The 19,935-nt window shown below is 39.9% G+C and overlaps 1 protein-coding gene across 5 annotated transcripts in view; it reads right to left on the bottom strand.

Annotated features, from left to right (window-relative positions):
* PPA2 (inorganic pyrophosphatase 2) overlaps positions 1 to 16,298 on the bottom strand; it is an 87,379-nt gene extending 71,081 nt beyond the window's left edge. For 3 of the 5 annotated variants that reach the window (XM_059394983.1, XM_059394945.1, XM_059394964.1), the window contains exons 1-3: positions 16,095 to 16,298; positions 3,889 to 3,953; positions 1,978 to 2,022 (exon numbers count right to left, since the gene is read on the bottom strand). In XM_059394983.1, the coding sequence (XP_059250966.1) occupies positions 1,978 to 2,022; positions 3,889 to 3,953; positions 16,095 to 16,275 (291 nt within the window). In that variant the 5' untranslated portion in view covers positions 16,276 to 16,298. The remainder of the gene's footprint in view (positions 1 to 1,977; positions 2,023 to 3,888; positions 3,954 to 16,094) is intronic. The other 2 variants (XM_059394954.1, XM_059394972.1) reach the window with 2 other exon arrangements.
* Between the last annotated feature and the right edge of the window lie 3,637 nt (positions 16,299 to 19,935).

A 19,935-nucleotide genomic window follows, 5' to 3' on the forward strand; every position in this document is an offset into this window, starting at 1 on the left:
TTTATTCAAAGAAAACTGAGGGGCACCTGGGTGGCTCAGTAGGTTAAGCAGCTAGCTTCAGCTCAGGTCATGATCTTAGGGTCCTGGGATTAAGTCCTACATGAGGCTCCCTGCTCCCCGTCTGCTTCTCATTCTCCTTCTCCCTCTGCCTATTGCTCCCCCTGCTTGTGCTCTCGGACAAATGAGTAAATAAAATCTTTTAAAAAAAGACAATGAAAACAGAATATTGAGGAGATATCTACATTTTGATGCTCACTGCAGCATTATTCACAATAGCTCAGATATACAAACAATCGAAATGTCTGTCAATGGATGAAAAGATAAAGAAGATGTGCTTAATATATACAATGGAATATTATTCAGCCATGAGAAAGAAGGAAATCTGCCATTTGTGACAACATGGGTGGACCATTAGGGCATTATTCTCACTGAAATAAGCCAGACAGAGAAAGACAACTACTGCATTGTACTACTTATATGTGGAATTCTAGGAAGGAAGGAAGGGGGTAGGAAAGAAGGACCAAACTCAGAGAAACAGAACAGAAAAGTCATTGCCAAGGGCTTGGAAAAAATGGGAGAGAGTTATAAATAAACAAACACAGAAACTACAGACTCAAATTAGTCACTCTCTGACGTATGAATCATGTTCTAAGAATTAAATTTTAAGTTGGCTATATGGACTCAGAATACATTTTTCCCACTGGGGGAAAAAAAACCCACAACTATTTCCAGGTGAATACATCAAGTCCTCAGGAACCTATAAAGCCTCGAAGCCCTCAATATCTCTTCACTGCCATCTAGGGCAGAGGTTCTCAAACTTCAGTGTGTACAGAATGCCCTGAAACACCTGTTACATAGGTGGACTAAACGGTCCCTATCAAGCAGATTCTCATTTAGTAGATATGGAATAAACCCTAGAATCTGAAATTCTAACAAGTGTTCTTTGTTGTTCCAACATAGATGGTTTAAGGGCCATTTTAACAGACACCAATTTAAGAAAATACAATATGGATGGCTGGGACTAAACAGCATTCATGGCTATTTCTGGAAGTAGATTCAAAGGCTGGGGTCATAAATTTCAGCTGAAGTAGAGAAAAATGAAATAAGGTTTAAGGGAAAAGGAGGCTGAGGAAGGTGGCAGGAAAAACTGTCTGACACCAGCAAGACAAAAGGCATCAACAGCATGAGACGGGATGACAGGCATCAATCAAATGTTCTGGTCCTAAATCAAGAACTATTAAAGGTTTGACAGTCACATATTTAAGATATATTCAGAAGACATTTATTAGCGTATAATTGGTGTAACTTTTTTTCTCCGTTATCCAAAAGACTTGTTTCTGAATTCTAAAACAGCCTCCCAGACCACCTTTTTCCCTTAGAATAAAAAAAATGGTAAACGGACCGATTTTCATAAAGTACCTTTACTTCAGACTATCTTTTGTAATAAATAACTTTTATTTATCATGGGTTCATTTCCTGATTCTCTCTGGGTTTATTTCCTGATTCTCTCTGGTTCTTCAGTTACAAAATGAAATGGTAAGGAGGTTCCTAGAATAGTCAGATTCATAAGCAGAAAGTAGAATAGTAGTTACCAGGGGCTGGGTGGAGCAGAGAATGGAGAGTTAGTGTTTACTGGGTAGAGTTTCAGTCTGGGAAGACAAAGACATTCTGAAACAAAGAATGGTGGTGATGGCTGCACATGTGAAACGTGCTTAATTACACTGAACTGTACACTTTAAAAACTGTGCAATAAATGCTAAATTTTATTTTATGTGTATTTTAATACAAGAGAAAAAAGTGAAACACTAAGATCATCCCTAGCTGCCTTAACCAGGTACTAGAAGAAAAAAAAAATCTGTATGCAAACCAAAATCTTGTAAGGGGGGAACTTTAGAAGGATTTTACAAACACAAACTATCATCAAGGTCCTTAACAGATAATAGAAGTGGCTCACAAAAAAAACCTTTAGAGATATACCTCATGTTCATCATTTCGTGCTCTCTTTGTAGGAATGCCATTTTCCTATAAAAGAAAAGATGGTATTTATAATTTTAATATTTCAGCAAAGAATACAGCTGCATTGCAAAGCACTGAAAGTCAGCCTACCACAGAAACACTCACCACAGAGGCTGTCCAGAATCATGATTCATGGAGAACCTACCAAATGTCCAGTTCCTTTTCTCTCAGCTTTGCATCCCCAGTGCAGAAGCATTAGTGTTTCATAAAATATTTTATCAGAAAACCTAAGTCTCTTTCAAGTATATTTCCTAGTTTTTATAAAATAAGCAAAGGCTGTGTTCAGTCTTTAAGGAAAGACTGTCAGTTTCCAGTGATTACACTTAAAACAGTCATTTCATTATTGAAATGAAACTCTAGGGAGCATGACTAACAAGCCATGAAAGTACTCAGCTGCACCTCCTGCCTGTAAATTCCACCAAGGTGTGATTACTATGCCTCCATCAAGCACTTCCAAATTAAAACAGAGTATGTGATGGGTTGGGAGGAAAAATTACACCATTCACAAATGCTCACACTTCTATATAACTTTTACACACCAAAAAAAATAGTAATGAAGGAAACAAAACAAAAATGATTATTCCAAGTAGGTCCTAAAACATTATTTCTTTTCCTAAAATACCACATTCCAAAGCAGGAGGTGCAAACATTAGAGCTGAGGATGGGGGAAACCCATCCACACAACCACCGTGGGTACCAATCTCCACATGCCCAGAATTCACTGGGTTAGCCTGTTGTATTTTGCCCTGCCCCATTCTCAACTCTGCCTAACCCCAATTTCATATTCCCCAAACCTCATCTTCTTAGGCAGAATACCATGCCCACTGGGTACTTCTAGTCCACTCTTTTTCTAGCTCCACTCCTACCTACTCCATGATTCCCCCAAATATTATTCTTTCGCTAAGTAAACGGATTTTGTCATGACACATCCCCACATAAAGAATCACTGACCCTTTTTCTTTCATTACCCTATTCTAGTTTTATAGCACTTAACACGACTGACTGACTTGTTTTCTGGTTGTCTGTCTTCTCCAATCAAGTGCAAACTAGATCTCACATCTATCTTATTCACCACTACAGGTCTAGTGCCTAGAACACCGGCAAGCTCATAATGCTGCAATGACTATTTACTGAAAGAATAATTAGTTAATAAATAAACAAATGAAATCATGCACTTTTGGCCAAAAGCAAGGAGGGTGTTGCTCCTCTGAATATCCCAAGATATTCAGGATGGACTGTTCACTGGCCAAAACAAAACACATGGACACACATACACAGTAAAACGGGAGTTCTTCCTCCCTGTCTGTGGCTTCATTCTCTCTCTAAATTGTATGATTTCCTGTACTATAGCCGAATACTACTTAGAAGCAAAGAGCTGAAAGGATTACACAAGAGCAATTAAGAATGCAACCTCTGGAGTTAGAGCACCTAAATTCATATCCCGCCTCCCACAACAGACAACAGATTTGCAACCAAGGGCAAAGCACTGAACCTCATTAACAAAGAACGGATAGTAACAGTAGACCTAGCAGTACTCAGATAATGCAAGTCAAGTTCTGAGCACAGTGCGCATAAGCACTACGAGCGGTCAATAAATCTTCACTATTATTCTCCCTCTTGCCATCCTATTGACAGTCCAGTCCTCTGAAGGCCTGGAGGAAGCACAAATCACACATCAGTGTTCCACAATCTTCCTCCTGGAAGGATCCTGTTCTCACACCATCTCTAATGCATGAAGGAGGCTTACAATCCCATTAGGGCAACTCTGCTGTCCTTCTTGACTTCCAATCTCATTCTTTCGAGATGCCTCCAAAAAGCATTTTGTGATATCAGAAATATATATTCCCCCCCAAAAGCAAGTTAAAACAATACCTCCGTTGAGTCCACCTTGAGAGGAATATCATGAAAGGGGGAAATGTAGTGACCAGCTACATTCTCTGCAAAGGGAAAAAACAGAAACAAAAATAAAAATACAGAATTAAAGCAACAGATTATCCTGTTCTTCAGAACAATTATATCCTTAATTACTTTTAAACTTTTTAAAAATGTGTTCAAAGATTTTTCAAATTAACCTTAACTCTGAATTTAAAGTTTATTTCAACTTTTAAAATTATCCCAATATGATGACCAAAGAGAGTACATACCAAATAAACCATATCTTGGTTTGCCAAAATAATCTACAGTTGACCTTTGAACAGTGTAAGTTTGAAATGCACAGGTCCACTTATACCCAGATTTTTTTTTAGATACAATATAGTACTGTAAATGTATTTTCTCTCCCTTCCGATTTTCTTAATAACATTTTCTTTTCTCTAGCTTACTTCATAGTAAGAATACAGTACATAATACATAAACATATAAAAATGTGTGTTAATCAACTGTTTTCGCTATTGTAAGGCTCCTGTTTAACATAAGCTATTAGTAGTTAAGTTTTTAGGGAGTCAGAAGTTGTACACAGATCTTTGACTATATGGTGGGCACGCAACGCGCCCCTAACCCTCTCTTGTTCAAGTCAACTGTACTTTTCTCTGTAGCTTAAAACATCCAAAGTAGAAAAATGTTTAAAACTTACTATCACCCAAATATGAAAAACCTCACTTCTGAAAAGAGATTCTCTAGTAAGTGACTGGATTAAAACTGATGTCAATTTCCCTAGGACAAACCTAACAAGAGAATTCCCAATGTCTGTCTACAATGCACATGAACAAAGATGTAAAGGTCCTACCCAATTAAAAGAAAAACAAATCACTGTGTCCCACTCAGTGTTAGGATGCTTATATCAAGGTAAGCTTAAAACAAAAATGAACTTTAGTCACAGAAACTCTTATCTTCACTGCTTACTGAAATGCGTATTTTAAATACTTTTAAAAGTATATATTATTTAAATAAAATACAAGAACTTAATACACAGTTTTATTGGAACACACCTGTTTCCAAAAGCTGGGCTTAATAGTTTTTATTGTTTGCTTTTGTTTGTTCTGCTACACTCTCCACCGGGTCCCCTGCATCCAGTTTGTGCCTAGCACTTAGTTGGCATTCAATAAATACATCTCTATTAATATTTCCCACTTTAGTAATAGGGTAACTCCTGAGGACCCATTCACAGGGTAGGATAAAGAAGCGTACAAAATGGCAAAGTATATACAATCTTGTTATTATCTACAAAGTTTTTTTCATTAGTTAAAAACAGTAAATGGATAAATATACTCTGTTACATCCATATAATGGTATTTTGCTCAAAGATGTATTAGTACCCGATAAAGAAGAATGAACTATTGATACACACAACAAAATGCATAAATCTTAAAATGTTATCATGCCAAGTGAAAAAAGTTAGACTCAAACAGTATCATTTGGACGACATTCTGGAAAGGGCAAAACTACAGGCATAAAGAGCAGATCAGTGATTGCCAGGAGTTGAGGGCAGAGGGTGAAGGTGACTCAAGAGAGACCACATGGAAACTGTTTAGGCACAATGGAGTGTTCTGTGTCTTGATCGTGATGGTGTTTAAACCAATCTATATTCTTATCAAAACTCTTAACTATTCCCCAAAAAGACTCAATTTTACTATATATAATTTCAAAAATAAATAATAAAAAAATAGGTTAAGAAAAACAAGTATTAAAGTACAAATGTAAGCTCTTGTTCCAATGAACAGTCACCAATCTGTGATTCCTAGCTTTAAGCCACAAAGATAAGGTAGTTTTGAGAAAAATACAATCCTCTGGAAGATTATGTCAATCATTACATTTGGGACCCATCACTATGATGGGAATTAACAATAATCTCTTCAAGCAGCTGCATAAAGCAAGGAACTCTGTCATTAAAATTAAGAAAGTATAGGAAATTTGACAGACCAGTTGGGCTGCCTTTATAATTTAGAATAAATGATACCTCTAGCACATTGATTTGGTGTTAAATTTCTCTAAAGCTCCAATGCTCCTGAACTGAAGACAAGCCCCAACAAACTTACTATGATTTAGAATGAAAGCACACTACTCAAGCCTGGGGAGAAAATGGGACTGTGATCATTAAAAGCTAAAGATTTATGAAGTGTGCTGAGGCAAATCGGGATCTAAACATGATATTCAAAGACTATGATAATTCCAATACATGGGTTTAAGCTGTTGTCTAACTTGCATCTTGGAAAGTAAAGAGTATTAGTGGGTGAATGGTCTGACTTAGAAAACCAATACCTACTAGCAGCCATATGAACCATAAAATAGTATAGATTAAAATGTACTAATGAAGAAAAAAGAATAGAATTATATCTGCAACAACAAAAATAAAAGATGGCTTTAGATGTCAGATGATAATGCTTTGATTGGGAAATACACCAAAAACTCAGCAGAGCAATGAATACAGAGACCAAGAACCTGACTTCTAGTTACTGCGCTTGATAAACTCACTCAATTTCTCTGAAACTTAATTTTCTCAATTTTTTTCAATTGAGCAATATGTAATTTAGTTTGTAAAAGGTAATGCACTAGATACAGGAACACAAGTGCTAAAAAGTGAGCTAAGCCCACAGCCAAGACAGGGCTTGTACTTCCTCATCTCCATCAGCACCACCTAGTAAGTGCAAAGACAAAGGAGTCCTCTTAGCATTATCAGAAAGCTCATCACCGACCTAATGCAGAAAGGGAGGATGAGACCCCATCAAGTTTTCTGGGGTCAGTGCTATTAGTACACCAGCATGCTCCACAGAGTGTTAAGACTCTCGAAAGCTAGATGTAAAAACAGGTGTTATGTATCCTGATCCTCAGTAAAATGGAAAGGGTAATCCATACTTTACACAGGAGACATAGACGGAGACATGAGGTCCGTGCAGCAAGCGTTGGAGCAATATGTGCCACTCCATAAAGATGACAGAACTGAAGCACAGGATATAAATGGCCCCTTCTCAGAGCCTCAGAATCAATCAGTGATAATCCTGAGTTAGAACTTCAGTATTTGAAGCTCAGTCTGGTTGTTTCTTTAGATTTGAAACCAAGTTGTTGCTGCCAATTTGCTTTTTAAAGTACCTATTTGGGGGGCACCTGGTTGGCTCAGTGGATTAAGCCTCTGCCTTCAGCTCAGATCATGATCTCAGGGTCCTGAGATGGAGGCCTGAGTTAGGCTCTCTGCTCAGCGGGGAGCCTGCTTCCCCCTCTCTCTCTGCCTGCCTCTCTGCCTACTTCTGATCTCTCTGTCAAGTAAGTAAATAAAATCTTTTTTTAAAAAAAGTATCTATTTTGCTGTTTAAACAAAGCAATCTATGTACATGGTTGACAAAATGTAGCAGTCTTCACCTCTCTCCAATCCAGATCCACTGTCAGAGCAAAATTTTTCACCTCTTTAACTTACTTGAGGTCTAGTAATTATCTACATCTCTCCAAATAATATATTTGTATGGTTAGTTTTTGCCTTACCAATTTTAGAAATTATCTATTGATTCCAATATTAAGAGATAAGTTTAGTTCATTCCACTCCCAATCTGTTCCTCTTAAATTCTTTACTAACCAATCTTTTTTTTTTTTTAAAGATTTTATTTAGGGGCGCCTGGGTGGCTCAGTGGGTTAAAGCCTCTGCCTTCAGCTCAGGTCATGGTCCCAGGGTCCTGGGATCAAGCAAATAAGTAAATAAAATTTTTTTTAAGATTTTATTTATTTATTTGACAGACAGAGATCACAAGTAGGCAGAGAGGCAGGCACAGAGAGGAAGGGAAGCAGGCTTCCTACTGAGCAGAGAGCCCGACGCGGTGCTTGATCCCAGGACCCTGGGACCATGACCCAAGCCGAAGGCAGGGGCTTTAACCCACTGAGCCACCCAGGCGCCCCGTCTACTGACCAATCTTAACATTTACAGCTTTATTCCTTGTTCCACCAAACACACACAGTATTTGAGTGTACTACCTGGTTTTTTATTTCAGTACCTTTATCCTTCTCTTAATTTTTATCTTCTGCACTTTTATTTTTTCATTTCAAGGTTAATAAATGTTCTATATTCATACTGAATTTTCTATGCTTTTCCTATTAGTATATTTTCAAAACTTCTCTGAAGATAGGAAAAACCTGGAGTGTTTGTTAAACAGGTCTCTGATCTCCCATACCTAGGGAATCAGAATCTTAAGAGAAGTCTGGATAGATTTTTAGCAAATACCCACAAATACTTCTTACACTGAAGTAAGTTTGAGAAGCACTGTCTATGTATTGATTTTTGGCCAAGTATAATGTTATAATTAAATTTCCTCTCCTGTTCAGCTTGTTTTGACTTGTGCTTCTAATTATGTTTCTTCCATCGTCAGTCATAATCATATCTATAAATTATTCAAATGCCTCACAGATTCCACAAAGACTATGGATTCTCTATACACAAACAACTCTCTTTGAAAATCTCTATCCCCTTGCTGCAATAAAGACTGGATGACTTTCTGGCATCCTAAGACTCTGTTTCTTTGGTCTCCAGCTCAGATCTGTCTCCTGGATCCCAGGCATTCATCTCTTTTGATTTACTTACTTGTTTTGCAGGAGCATATCCCTAACTTGTATTCTGTAAGGAAGGATGCATATGAGGTAAATTTCCCAAGTCCTTAAATGTCTGAAATGTCCTTATTTGGTCTTCACCCTAGACTGATGCTTGCCTGGGTAAATTCTAGGAGGGAAGTTATCTTCTCTCAGAATCTTGAAGGTTGTAGGCATTCATTTGTGCTCATAAGTCAAATATTAGTTTGATTCTCACTCCTTCTAAGGTGAGCTATTCTCCCTTCCTCCCCGGCCCCATACCTGAAGACTTTCAAGAACCTCTTTATAAAAGCCTCAGTTTTCTGAGATTTTGCAATGTATCTGGGACTCTGAACATTAGGGTCCTTAAATTCTTAGATTTCTTCTACCATCTCTTTGATAATTACCTCTCCATTCCTTCTGGCACTCTTATTAGTCAAATATTAGACTTCACAGATTAAGTCTTATGTCTCCTCTACCTCCTTTTTCTATCTCCTTGACATTTTGTTCTACTTTCTGTAGATTTCTTTAACTTATAACTTTTCTGGTAGATTTTTTTAGCTTATATTCTACCTTATATTCTAACTTTTCTCTATTAGTTTTCCGGGACTGCCATAACAGATGATCACAAACCTGGTGGCTTAAAACAACAGATCACCTTTCGTCCCACTACACCACCTATTGAGTTCTTTGTCTTTACAATATTTGAAAAGGTCTGTAATTATGTTATCTTCATAGCGTCCTCTTCCTTTTTAATATATACAAGAGTTAAATCTCAGAGGACATTTATTGGGCTTCTTAAAAATCAAATTCTCTTCTACTTTTTCTTTTCTATTTTATTTGTAAGATTTCCTTAAATTCATTCATTCAATATTTACTGAATACATAAGTCCTGGGTATACAAATTCCCTCTTCTTATGGAATTTCTATTCTGGGAGGACAGGTCAAGTATAGAAGCAATGAATAGGAGTATGTTCTTACTATACTGGGTACAATAAGCATCAAAAAGCAAAAGAATGACAGCAAGAAAGGAATGAATAATGGAAGAGATAAAAATTTAAATGGAAAGGACAGGGAAGATCTCACTGATAGGTAATACTTCAGCACAGACCTAAATAAAGTGAGGAAGCAGGTCAAGCAGATTATCTAGGGAGGGGAACACTGCAGAGAGGCCAGGACAGCTGGAACACAATGATCAAAAGGAAGAGTGGCAGGTGACGAATTCAGAGAGGAAGTCCAGTATTAGTCACACAGAACCTTGTATACTGTGGTGAATATTTTAAGTTTATTTTGAGCGAAATGAGAAGTCACTGAGGTTTTGAGCAGAGCCTGGACATGATCTGACTTACATGTTAAAAGGATCAAGGTAACTTCTGTGTGGAAATCAGACTGGAGGGGTCCAGGGTGGCAGCAGGAGGAAGAATCAGAAGGCTACTACAATTGGCAGGTGGAAGATGTATTAAGTCGCAAGGGGGAAGTGGAGAGAAGTAACTCTTCTGGATACACTTCAAAAGCACAGCTGAAGGGAGAAACCACTGAATCCGAAGTGGGGTTAAGAGTAGGAAAGGCACCAAGAATGATTGCTGAGTTACTGGTTACAGATTTGAGGACAGAAACAAATAACCGAGCAGGCAGAGGAATCCAGAATCCAGGGTACTACACATGGTAACTTCGAGATGTCTCTGAGACATTTAGATGGAGACAACAGAATATGTTTAGTGGATGTGTCAATCTTGAGTTCACAAAGAGATTCAGGCTGTTGCAAATCTGGGAGGCATAGATGGTATCTATAACTGTGGGGCTGAAAAGCTCAATAGCTACAGTCAGCAAACTTTGGCGCACGGCCTGTTTTTACTTGTGTAAATAAAGTTTTCTTGGGCAAAGCCATATTCATTTTACTCTCTCTGGTTGCTTCTATGCTAGAAAGATGGAGTTAAGTAGGCAGAGACCCTATGCCCTGAAAAGCCTACTAGTTACCATCAGGGCCCTTTAGAGAAAACCTCAGCCAACCCCTGCCCTAGAGAGAGAACAGACAGAGATGTGGGCCAAGTACTGAGCCCTAGAGCATTTCAAAAGACCAGCAAAATAGACTGTGGGAGAAGCCATCAAAATAAAAATGTGTTGTCCCAGAGACAGAATGAAAAAAAAAAAAAAAAAAGTTTCAAGGAAGACAAAGTGATCAATGACGACAAGTTCTGTTGATAATCCACATGAGATGAAAACTTAAAATTGATCATTATATTTGTCACACGCAAGTCGCCTTTTGACCAATGAATTTGGTAGAGTAGCAGCAATAGCAGCAGGAGTGAAAGCCTGACTGATGGTGATCCTTAACAGTTTGGTTGATATTTAATAAGAGACCAGAAAGACTGATGTGTACACGAGAAAGCCTTTTTGAAAGTCAGCTTCCCGTGGAAACACAGGGGTAAGAAGTTGGCTGTTACACTGGGGGGTGGGCCGTACTACAACCCTCCACTGTCTTCAATTTCTGTAGAAGAAACCAGCCCACTCCACAAGCCCCAAGCCTCCAGGATAAACATCTATGTGCTATTCCATAATAAAACTTACACCAACCCCCTACATTAAGCTCCACATCCCCCTCTCACTCTCTCTCCTATTGGACATTAACTCCGCACAACCACTGTGGGGTTCTGCACCCGAGTTTGGCTTCTTCTTACTCTACAGACCCCCCACAGCACATATACTTACACTGGGAATTCCTCCATGCTGTTTCATCAATAACAATACCTCCAACTGTTTTTCATGTTCTAAATGCATTCTGAAATCTCCAGCTCTGATGGATCCTTCTTATTTGTTGTTTTAGGATTATCCTTTTTTATTCACTTATTATCACTGTAATAGGATATTCACTAGAAGGAAGATTACACAAACAACTGCCATCTTATCTCAGTATTTTGCTTTGTCAAAAATAATAAACTAAGAATTCTGTCATGCCCATAATCTATACTGCACACGGTCAGACAGTGTTAAAACTTTCCCTTCAACTAGACTGGAATGAGATTTTATTCTATTATTTTGTAAATTACCTATGTTTTTCGTCATAACAGCAAGTTGTAGTAGGCCAAAAGTTTATTAATGGTATTAGCAAGTGAGAAAATTGAACGGAGTACAAAACTTGTATTGGATAATATGTGTATACACCAAATAGCTACATGTATGCCAAGTACCATCACACGATTACAAATTATTACTAAAAACCATGTATAGAGATTTTTACTGGAAGTTTAGCAATGAAAAATACCAAATAGATACAAGTAATTTTTCAATACTCACACAATAACCATTATATTCTATATGTTATCTATAAAATTCTAATTCTCTGATACAAACCAACTTAAAAAAAAAAGTTTTAGGAACTCATATATTTAAGATTCAAACACATATTGTGTGGATTATTCACAGGAAATTTTATTAAGTACAAATCTATGGTACAGTCAATGGCAGATTCCATCACCTACCACTCAAATGATGTGCTTAAAAAAAGAAAACCTATAGTAATTTCAACTTAAGCATATACTATGAATGATAAAACAAATTCACTGTTAAAGAACTGTACGATTCATTCTTACTCTAAATAAAAGCAACATGAATTACCTACAGCACGACGACTCAAAGTGAATCAGTCACCTACCCCGTAGTAACAAAAATACAAACTATGGAAAGCATAGCTTCTACTCATCTTTGAGAAAATGTTAAAAAAAAAAAAGAATGAGTTTTTTTTTTCCCTTTTTTGTGAGAGTGTGTGAGCAGGGGGAAGGGCAGACAGACAAGAGACAATCTTAACCAGGGCTCCATCTCCAGATCCTGACTGAGATCATGACCTGAACAGTATCAATGATATTGAGTCAGAGGCTCAACAAAGTGAGCCACCCAGGTACTCCATGAATTTTCAAGTTATTAACAAAACAAAGACAGACCTGCAGGCTATCAAAGGAATATTGACATGCAGTGCTCTCTTTGGTCCCATATAAACAAGTCTAACTTCATTATGAATTCAATTCAAAAGACTGCAGGACAATATCCATTAAAACCAAGACTAGGGGGGTGCATGGGTGGCTCAGTTGGTTGAGGTTAATTTTGGCTCAGGTCATGATCTCAGGTTTGTGAGACTGAGCCCTGCCTAGGACTCCACACTCAGCAGGGAATCTGCTTCTCTCCGTTACTTTCTTCACCCTTCACAGAATAGGACAAGAATTTTGGTCTTACATCCTGAAGTCAAAAGGAAAAAAGAAATGATAATATTAAATATTTACCATGCACCATGCGTGAGACACTGATAATCTTACACACTTGATTTCATTTAACTGTCACAAGCAATTTGATAATATCATTAGTACTATCAGTATTTTGCAGATGGAGAAACTGAGCTGAGGGATGTCAACCAATGCCCAAGATAGTCCAACTTGGCCTACAATCTAAGTGCTTTGATTACTAGTCTAAAGCTGTTTCTCTGACACACTTGCTTTTGGAAGTTTCAGTTATCACCTCACGCAGCGCCTCCCCAACTGAATTCCATGAAAACTCCAGGATCATTAAAATGTTAACAATGTTCTAAGAAATATTTTTGGGCTCTGGGGTTCAAATCTTTACAAATTACTTTATATCAGAATTTCCCAGATCTTTAATATGCACACTGTGACTCTCAAAGAAGGTGATAAAATGGGAAGTGTTCTGCTCATTTATTAAACCATGAAGTGCTTTGTATAAAGAAAATCTAATAATAAACTATGGTATGTCTGTGTTCAACTCAGCACAGTTTGGAAAAATGACAATCTAGTCCAATCTCCTCTTTCCATGGTTTAATAAAAGTGAGATACAGGTAAGTTAAATGACTCAGTCAAGGCCAACATAAAGTTAATAAAAGGCCAGGGCTAGTACCACGGAGACCTGATGATTCCTGCCAGGATGCTCCTTCCCTATATCATCCCATCTCACTTCAGTACTGTTTCTACAAAGTCCAGTGCTAATTAAAAGGGAAAAAAGTATTAAACCCATCATTTATTCGGATTCTCCTAAATGGCAGTACAGAGAAACCATTTACAGAAATAAAGCTAAAAAATGGTCTACCTCCCAGTGCAGTATTGTAGAGAACTGGAATATATTGGGAAATGATTTCACTGCAATAACGCTGAATAACACTTTTCAGCCAAGTAGTGCTACACTCTTGTTTTTCTTTGAAGTTATGTACAACTACATACTAGTACTTCATGGAGACACTGTCAATGCTCAAAACACCTAATTTGAGATCATCTTTATAAGAAGCAATTTGTTCACTGTTTTCCACTTCCTCCCTTACCCTAAAGGGGCTTCTTTTCACTTTGTCCTACCCTTGCCAGCAAGCAGGAAACATCCTGGGCCAAGGATGCCACCTGGCGTTTTAGACCAGGAACTGTTTAACCTGACATACCTTCCACTCAGTTTCTCACCACCTGGCCCCTTCCCCAAACCCCACTCTTCCAGTTCTTGCCTTTTTTCTTCCTATCATTTACCCTAACTCAGTGAACACTGTTGGCATTCTAGTTACAGAAAAATCATGAGGTGAATACACTGTAGCTAAAAAAACACAGTGTAAAGTTAATACAGCCTTGGAAATGCCCTAAAAGAGACCCTGTCCAATAGAGAATGTTAAAATACTTAATATTTATCCAGTGCCTTCAGAGAAGATCCACACCAAAAAGGACCCTGAAGATCAATGCTAGGTCAATTGCATTATTTCACAGCTAAAAAAACACCCTGTAAGAAATGAAGGAATCACCTGCCCAAATAACAGTGAGAGTTCATGGAAGGCACAGGGTGAAGGCCTAGGAGTTGCCATTTCAAAAGCCAATGCTCTGTCAACTACCCCGTATGACCCAGGCTCCTCGAGACTTTTTGCTGTTAACATTCAAGTAAAATATTTTTTAGTGTTTTTATATTTTTTCCTTAATTACCTATACTGACATCATGACTCTCTCTGAAGAGCAGGGCCCGTAACTAAAATATCCTCAGTGCCATGTCTAACTGTGTCTAGCACACTTGGTAAATACTTACTGACTTTCTTGGTCTATTATTAGTGTACTCATTGCAAATCTAGAATATTTTCACCATGTTATGTGTTTAGACAAGCTTTAATCTACTCAAAAACCTAACTGCCATTTCATAATGCTCTGTGCCCCAAATTACCACATCATACATAACCTTCTGGAACACAAGCCACTCAGAAATTTGGGAGTTCTTGTTAAGGGTTCCTCTCCACCTGAGGAGTCTTGATTGACTAAACAAGGATGGGAAAGGATATGTAGCATGGGGGGGGGAGGGAGCAACCAATTTTGAAGATATTTTAATATTGGTTGCATCATAATCCATAAAGTATACTCAGTATTCTCTCCCATAAAATACTCTTCGACCCTAAGTTCCCGTAAGATAGTGTAAACATTTTATAAATTACAGATAGCAATAATCACAGGTATTATTTCTGATAATTTGTATTGTAGACGCTCTAATCACTTTAATACACACTTTATCATGAAATTCTTACAGCCCTGTTTTGCAGATAAGAAAACAAAAAGCAGAGCAGGTGAAGAAACTCATGCGGGGTCACAGAGCGAAGAGCTGAAAAACCCAGGATTCCAGCTCAGATCCGAAAGCCCCCAAAGCTAGTGCTCCTATGAAATGGGCTTATAAGGCAAGGCCGACTTTACAGAAAAAAGTTACTCTCTCGGGGCTCGGAAGTCATTAGGCATAAAGGCAACTCAACCAACCTCCCTATCTTCACCCCACAGGGAAATACGTGGGTGCAAAGAAAAATGAGAATAAATAACCGGGACCTGGGTCGTTTCCTGACTCAGCCGGTCCGCTTAGTGCCCTGCAACTCGCTTTGCCCTCTGGGGCTTGTTCACCGTGAGAAGATAGGGCTGGCCGGGAGCCAACTAGGAGTTGCCATTTCAAAAGCCAACGCTCTGTCAACTACCCCGTATGACCCAGGCTCGAGCACCGCCTTCAAAGTGCAAATTTGTGAATATAAAATCGTGCTTCCGGGAGATGCTTCGCCAGCGTCTCCCCCACTCCATCCCCACTACCCAAAAAGACCCACTGGCCTAAGCATCTCCGAAGTTCCGACCGCCTTTCCAATTGCAGGAGGCCCTCACTAGGAGGAGCGCGGTTACGCCCACCGAAAGGGCCGGTCCGCTGGCGGACTCTGCCCTGCCCTTGCACAAGTAAATTACCGGAACCCTGAGCCGCTGCGGGGCCCTGCCTAAGGCTTCGGGGCCGCGGCGCGGTGACCGCGGGGCCCCTGCGCCTCGGCCCGCCGCTGGGGGCAGGCGGTTGGCCGCGCCCGGGGCGACTCAGCGCGGCGCCACCGGCCGCCCACCACCCTGCGTCTCCGCGTTCCGCGTTTGGGGACTCGGCGCCGCCCCCCTCGCCGACAGCTCCCGTGGCTCGGCGCGGGCCCCTGCATGCGGGGAGGTGGCCTGGACTGCTCGGCCACCACCGCAAGCCCGAAGGGAGGAGGGAGGAGGCCGCGTGGACTGCACAGGCCCCACCCCGAGCCTCCCCTGCTGCGCCGCCCGCCGGGGGCCTCTCGAGCTACTTACTGAAGAAGAGGCGGTAATCGGGGGAGTAGAGCTGGCCGCGCTCCTCCGTGCGGTAGAAGGCCTGGGCCATGGCGCCGTGCGGCCCAGGCCCTGCACTCTTTCCCCGGGGCAAGCGGGCGGCGGCGGGGGGTCCCGCGCGCCAGCCCCAGCCGGTGCGCAGGAGCGGCAGCAGCGCGCGCATGGCGTTGACGGCGGTCGGGCTCCGCGCAGGGCGGCGCTGGGGGATCCCGGCCCAGCCGCGCGCGGGTGCCCCCTACTGGCTGGAGCCATCCCTCCCGCCCGGGGCTTGGATTTAGATCCCGCGCCCCCGCCAGTCTCTGGCCGGGCCTGGAGACTTCAATGGGAGCAAACAGCGCCCAATAAATTGCCAGTGACACACGCAGTGTGCACGCTGTGTCCAGAGCAAGGCAAAGACGAGCAAAATAACATCCACCACCCCTGAGGAGCTCACAGCCACTTATTAATGCGTACATGCATTTATTCCTTTACTCATCCACTCAATATTTACTCTCATAATATTTTTATTACAGTGATAAAAATTGAGTGATTATTCTGTGCCAGGCACGTCTCTATATCCCGTCCAATGTAGAAGGCAAGCATTGCACACACAAAAACACCATGATGAGACATGATCAGACATCCTTGTGAAGATTTGACAGGTGACTTGTCAGGTAACCTTGTGAAGGTAACTTCTTCAAATGGTTACCTCTTCCGTGAGGCCTTTTCTATTTAACCCAACTAGAGATGATTTATCCTTTCTTTTTCTTACATTTTCACTTTTACAATGGCACTTGGTACCAGACCTATATGTTTGTGAACCTGTCCTGTTTTCTGTTTCACCCGAATCAACCCACTGTTCTGTTAATGAGCCAAACACTCCGGAATTAAGATTTAGTATCCTTAGCAGGGTGTAGCAGCATGCCCAGCCATAATAATGTCTCTTCTGTTGTGGAGTTAAGTTGCTCCTGGGAGTCCCTTTTACCAGATCTTTTTATTAGTATATGAAATTCTGGTTATCCACTTTCCAGGAAAACTTGCAGAAACAATTTTCCGTAGGCAATATCTCCACTTCTCCCCATTTCAATTCAGATGACCTTCCTCCGCCTTCTCAAGATCACCAGTGACCTCCAGTCAATAGGAAGTTCAATTCTCACAATAAATCAGAATGAGAGAATCCAGAAGAAAGCAGTAAAAAAGATTTTCTCATGAAAACTTTTAAAGAAAATTAAGTATTGTAAGGACCTATTTAGCTAGAGCGAGTCCATCCGGTTAAACAATAATTCTGTTGTTTAAAACTTAAACTGTCCCTGCCTCCCTTCCCCCAGGGGACTTACTTAAAAACAAGTCCTGGAAACCAGTCCCAGGTAACAAAGCCCAAATACAAGGGTGGGTCAGGCCAGGTGGAGACATCCGATGGTGGGGGGGCACATAATGTCTCCCTAGATATCAAGGACTATGGGCCCCACCCTTTGAGCACCTTTTGGGCACCAATTCTAACCAAGGTGATAGGCTGGTTCAGATATCTACTAGGGTAAATTGTAATTCAATTAGTCACTTAATGTGTGACCTAACATGACTGTGCAGCTTTCTCTGTGTGTTACAATTTCATTGGCCATCTGTGCGTGGCCAGGCCCAACCACATGGCCTTTGCCCTTAAAAGCTAGTCTGTGAAGCAGAGAGAGGTCACCCTCTCTGTAAGAGGCACGGCCCTGAACGTTGGGTTTGATTCTTGATACTTGGTGTGAAATAAAGCTTTGCTTGACCTTCGCTTTTTATCAGTCTCACTCCTTTAATCATGGACCCATTATTGGGGGACCTTTCAGTATCTGTTATTCAATCCAAAAGTGAAAACAAAAATAGTAGCAATTTTACGGAAAGAGGCAAAAAAAGGTACACTTAAGCTCTGCAAAAACTAAGTGAAAAAAAAGAGAAAGCCTTTTTAAAATTATCTTTTTAGGTACTGTAATAAAAATCAGGTTCTAAGTTACTATGCACAATGAATACGTAAATTCACGAAAAAGATAATTCTAACTTAGAATCCTAGCTCTTATAGCATAAGACAAACATCTTTGCCAAGATTATATTAATTTATATTAATTAAGTCTGATTATGGATCTGATTCTAGTCTAAACTAGTTTCTCTCTCTGTTCCATAGCTACAAATTACATCCTCTGGTTCTTAATTTTAACAAGATAGACAAGATTTTTAAAAATGGGTTGAAACAAACCTTTACTTACAAAAATCTGCAAGCAGAAATTTCACCAAGATGGTTCTATATCTATCATATAACTTTATATAGAGATAATAGTACTTATATCTAGATGGTGGTTAGGATTTTTTTTTTTTTTTTTGACAGATCAAAAGTAGTCAGAGAGGCAGGCAGAGAGAGAGGAGGAAGCAGGCTCCCTGCTGAGCGGAGAGCCCAATGTGGGGCTCGATCCCAGGACCCTGAGACCACAACCCGAGCCAAAGGCAGAGGCTTTAACCCACTGAGCCATCCAGGCGCCCCATAGTTAGGATTTTTAATCAACATAAATGTCTGAAGGTAGATGATACAGGGTTTCCCATGTAAGAGAAACAAGTTATATCTGCCTTGTTGGTCTTAATGTGTTTAATTTCCATTACTAAGATCCCCCTCCTAGCTCAAAATGGCTGTTACACCTCCAATTATCACACTCTCATTTCACCTAGAAGGAAAGAAAGAAAGAAAAAAAGAAGATCCTAAAATGTTTTTGTCAACAGTGGTGGCTTTGTAATATGTAAGCTTGATTAGGCTAAACTGTAAGGGAGACTGTCCCATAAAGTGTGGGGAGGGGAGATTTACTTTTGTGCATGTATCATAGTGGCTATGTAATTTTGTTTCATCAAGTAGAAAAAAAAAGCTTAATTGTTCTCTTAACCTTTGAAGTTCAGATGTTTCAACAAGATAAACCCTACTGAGACAATGTTATAGGCTAATTTCAATGACCTATAGATTCTTTTTTTAAAATTTTTTTATTTTTCTATTTGATCCATAGATTCTTAGAATAAGGCCAAACCCAGTAGAATATTCTAGAACTTAAGGGGCTAGAGTTGTCTAGTGTAAGGCCAAAATCACTAGGCCTTTATAACCCCACTGATTGGATAAGGGCTTCCCTAGAAAGGGCATGATGTGAAAAAGGCAGCAAAGGCCAGCCCTGAGGAGGCTGACAACTAAAGCAAAGTCTTTCGTTAAAGGTGGCACAAAACTAGCCTCTCCCAAAGCTAGGAAACTGTGGTAGAGATAGGAGTTGGAGCTAGAGAAAAATTAGGTTATCAGTGAATCACAATTCTGTTTCTGCTTTTAGCATTGGTAAATATAATATAAAATCTAGCTTGGATAGAGTTGTCATTTTCTGAAATGCTGGATTATCCCGCTAGAAAATGAAAGAATTTTGGAATTGTGGAGTAGTCATTTATGTGTGATATTTTGTAAAAGCAGCATATGTCTCTAAAATTAATTGTGATCCTTACCTATATATCACGATAAATAAACAAATTTTAAAATCTGCTAATTGCCATTGCTTATGCTTGCTAGCCAATGGTTAACTTCAGGGACTCGGTAGGATGTAATATAATATGTATACTATAGTAAGATTTAATAAAAGGAGAATTTTATTTTATTTTATTTTATTTTTTTTAAAGATTTTATTTATTTATCAGAGAGAGAGAGCACAGGCAGACAGAATGGCAGGCAGAGGCAGAGGGAGAAGCAGGCTCCCCGCTGAGCAAGGAGCCCAATGTGGGACTCGATCCCAGGACGCTGGGATCATGACCTGAGCCGAAGGCAGCTGCTTAACCAACTGAGCCACCCAGGTGACCC

This window comes from Mustela nigripes, chromosome 1 (assembly GCF_022355385.1).
Source record: "Mustela nigripes isolate SB6536 chromosome 1, MUSNIG.SB6536, whole genome shotgun sequence".
NCBI lineage: Eukaryota > Metazoa > Chordata > Mammalia > Carnivora > Mustelidae > Mustela > Mustela nigripes.